A 4,223-nucleotide genomic window follows, 5' to 3' on the forward strand; every position below is an offset into this window, starting at 1 on the left:
TCATCGCTCCTTAACCCACCCTACATCGCTCCCTAACCCACTCTCCATCGCTCCTTTACCCACTCTACATCGCTCCCTAACCCACTCTACATCGCTCCTTTATCCACTCCACATTGCCTTTTTATCCACTCTGCATCGCCCCTTAACCCACTTTACATCGCTCGAATTACCTCGCCATAATACCGCTATGACTTCTATAAACCATGCCCATAACTTGTCCCTTGTCACCTTTCCCTTCCCCTCTTCCACCGCTTGCCACTGCCATGTGCCATCATGTTCACCCTATCTCCAAATCTTTCGAATTACTACGTTATATTAACGCTATGACCTCCATAAACCTTTATAATAACTTGTTGATACTGACCATTCTCTTACTGATGATGCTACTAGAAGAGCCTTGCAGGACATTGACTCCAAGCTCATTAGCCTTGGTCACCTTGCTGGACAGCTTGGCGGATTTGTTGGTGAGAGTGAGAGTGTTAAGAAAGCCGTTAAGAATGCTATTATCGCTTGTTTCGACACTAATTCAGACCTTAAAAATGACCTAAAACATCTTTACTCTTCTCATGTTACTAACCTTTCTGAGTCTGTCAAGCCTGCTGGCCAGGCTGGTGACACCAAGAAAATTAGTGAGCTTAGTGAAGCAGTTAAGAAAGAAATTACTGAAACTGAACAGCGTATTAAGAGCCTTAATAACCATCTTACTTCTTCTCCTTCTTCCCCCTCTCCCTCTGCTGACTCAGCCAAATTGCAGTCCAAGTTGGAGGTTTTGAAGGAAGTGGAGAAGCTTTGTGGATTTTATGATAATGTTAGTAAGTCACCAAATGATCCTAAAAAGCTCTTAGATAACCTCTGCTCCGGCCTCGAGACCTTCCTCGGCTTCAACTCTGCTTCCAAAGGCTACGATGGCAGTGGCATTGTCTACTCCGACCTTGACAGGCTGTGTGACGGGGTGATGGGATTTTTGAGTGGTGTGCTTGAGGGGGTGAAAAACGAAAATGAAGTGACAACTTATGATAATTACATCGAAAGTAGTGATAATAAGCTTAATAAAGTAATAGAGAAACTAAATAAACAAATTGGCTCCGGGCGTACTGGGCTTGTGGAGTCTGTCGACGCGGTGAAGGGGTGGTTGGAGGGGTATGATAAGAAATTGAATGAAAAAACTAATAATGTTATAAAAGCTCTGAATGAAATTAAAGAAAACATAAGTGAAACTACAATGCCAAAGCTAATTGGCAATTTCTATACAGTTGATAAGGCTGTTTCAACGTTCCTTAAGCATGCTGACGAGAAGGTAAATTGTCTACATGGCAACGGGGAGATCATTAAGGAAATAGATCCGGTGCTTCAAAGTAAGTTATATCCTGTCATAGACTTGGTTGCGCAAGCTTTGAACAATTTTAAAAAATCGTTTGAGTTCAAGGATCTTCAGAGATTGAACGAGTTGGCGCAAAGTAAGATGTCGGCCATTGTTGTTAGAGTTGAAAAAATTGTCGCGGCAAAATGTACATGGCTTCAGGAGTATTTAAAGAACAGAATTGGCAGCTTGCATGGTAAGTTGGAGTTGCTAAAATTAGTAAAATTTAAAGATTTGGAAACGTCCGTATACAAGAATCTTGCTGACGCTTACTTCAAGGTGAGTCATTGGATCGATGAGTTTGACGCAAAGTATAATAGTGATATAATTGGGCAGGTTACAAGTATTTTGGAGAGTACAAGATTGCTTAAGGAAAATGTTAGACAAGAGAAGGAGAAACTGAAAGCGCAGGTGAAAGCTTTCGGAACACAAATAACGACACTCAAAGGGCTGGAAAACGAAATAAAGGGAAAAGTCCCTAAAACGTTGAATGAGTACGAGAAGAACATTAATGTTCAATGGTTCATGCAGGACATCAAAACGCTCAAAGAGAAAATTGTAAATGCGATGAAGACGCATGTTGCAACCGAAATTCTTACTAAGATTCAGAAGTGCGTTAAGACGATCTCCGGTACGGAAGGAAACAAAGGGCTTACTCAGATTCTTAGTGGAGTAGAACGCTATGCTAAATTTTTCGACGAAAATGAGAGCGAAGATAAAAGTACGTTCAAAACAATAGTGAAGGAGTGGATTAACGAGATTCTGAAAGACAATGGGGGAGTCAGTGGTTTACGAGCTTATTGGATGAGCAATATTAAAGGGAGAGGTAACTATGACACAGGGGGGACGGATTTGAATACTGCAGTTATGGATAGCATTAATAGCGAGATTAGCGACTTGATTGTCGAAGCCCAAAAAAAAATTCATGAAACACGCAGTGATGATAATAGCATTGACTCGAATCTCACCGCTGTTCAGATGTGTATTGATAACTTTGTAAGAGGGCTTGCGAATAAGATTTCAAATAGAGTTGGTGCCATTGTGGCGAAAATTGAGCAGGATAAAAGATTGAATATAGGCGATACCAGAAGGGGAGACATTTATAACTCCGATCTGCAATCTGCCGTGAAAAGTATTCTCATTGCTCTCCGCGCAACAGCCAACCAAGTAGGTGTGGAAATCGCCGAACTTCTTGATACATGGAATTTGGCCAACGTGGAGGCTTCGCACGGAGTGGCTAAGCAGCTTGAAACCGAGCTCGAAGAAGCGACAATAGAGGCATTGTCTTCAGATGATGTCCCCCCGGACCCAATGGGCACCAGTCTAAAACAGGGTGTTAAGAAGATTGAGACGCAAATTAGTACTTCAACTGTTACATCTACTTTCGGTACTCTTCTCCACGATGCAATTGAAAAAGGTATCGGAAAATTGCAGGATGCCGCCAATTTAATCATAGGTCACGATGGTTTAGAAAGTGAAAATACGCTTGAGGGGATTAAGACGGCGCTTACGAAGCTTCAAACAAAGCAGCCTGAATACGACACCCATGCACCTGGCGGTACTTCCGACCTCCAAAAAAATGCGGAATCTTTGTACTCTACCATCGAAGGGTTTTTGAACACGAAGGTTGGAAAATCGGAGGGGGACGGTGAACCGAAAGACGGTACTGTCTACAAAGACCTCAAGACTCTGCAAGAATATATCAGGGAATTGGGTGAAAAAGCTGACGAGGTAAAAAAGAATGTGTCAGACGTTTTCCAACAACTACAGGAGTGTATTCAAGATGCAAAAACCTTGCTTGAGAAAGCTCCGCAAAGGACCCAAAAAATTATGACAGATTTGCGCAATGAAGTAAATTTGAACGTTAAGTCGGCGTTCAGAGAAATTGAAAAAACAGCGCATACATTGTACAAGGAGAGAAAAGGAGAAGAACTGCAACATTTGCAAAAACTAGTTCAAACACAACATAATGAGATTGAGAAAATAATTCTTAACGACGGAGCGAATGGTGTCAAGGGCTTATTGAGTAAACTTACGACATCTCTATCTAGTAAACAAAACGATTTGATATCGAAATCTAAGCAAGGTAATGAATTAGCTGATTTCGCTGAGGTAGTAAGACAATGGTTTTACATGTTGATATCGGCGTTACATTACCAAAATGAATTTGCGCCATACGCATCTACCATTTACTCTCCCCTAGATATACTGCTATCGGGTATGGTTACGTCTAAGCATTATGACCATATATTCAGTTCGAATCTAACTGAGTTCAAAATGATGGTATCTGATCTCAAAGCGGAAACATTTTCAGATGCCCATAAAGCGGTAATGTGGCCAGTTAAAAAGGCTTTCGTTTCTTTCATTAGTCAACTGACGTACGCTTACGTCAATGCGTATTCCGGTCAGATAGTTGACTGGAGCAAGGAAACCAACCCCAATGGCAGAAATTGTGCCAAAGCTTTCCTGACGCTCCTGGAGACGCTTAATGAGGACCTCAAGTACTTGAGGGATCAGTGCGATTCGGTATGGTCGTCGAAACAAATTCACTCGGTTAGCAGTCTCGGTGGTTATTTGGAAAGATGCGGTTATACCGTATCCAACGTGGATAAGCAGGACGGTGAGTTGAGGCGTAGCGACGACATGAAGGGTAGTAATATTATACAGAAACTTAAGGCTACGCTACAGCACGCTGACAAAATTCAGACGCATCTTCAGAAGTGCGAATCGAATGAATTGGTTAAAAAGACTAAAGAGAAGAAACAGGACAACTTCCACATCTTCGACCTAATCAATTGCCTTCATCACCACCTGGAGACATACTATTCCATCAATCACATGGCAAACCTTTGCATCGAAAAAA

At 41.8% G+C, this 4,223-nt stretch overlaps 1 protein-coding gene across 1 annotated transcript; it reads left to right on the forward strand.

Moving 5' to 3' along the window:
- Window positions 1-955: 955 nt before the first annotated feature.
- On the forward strand, window positions 956-4,223 carry BBBOND_0001660 (hypothetical protein, conserved; the record flags this gene model as incomplete). Its single annotated transcript, XM_012915007.1, has 1 exon — window positions 956-4,223. A coding segment is annotated over one exon (3,268 nt), but the record flags the coding sequence as incomplete, so codon positions are not given.

The sequence above is a fragment of the Babesia bigemina genome, scaffold Bbigscaff_62799 (assembly GCF_000981445.1).
Source record: "Babesia bigemina genome assembly Bbig001, scaffold Bbigscaff_62799".
Classification (NCBI taxonomy): Eukaryota; Apicomplexa; class Aconoidasida; order Piroplasmida; family Babesiidae; genus Babesia; species Babesia bigemina.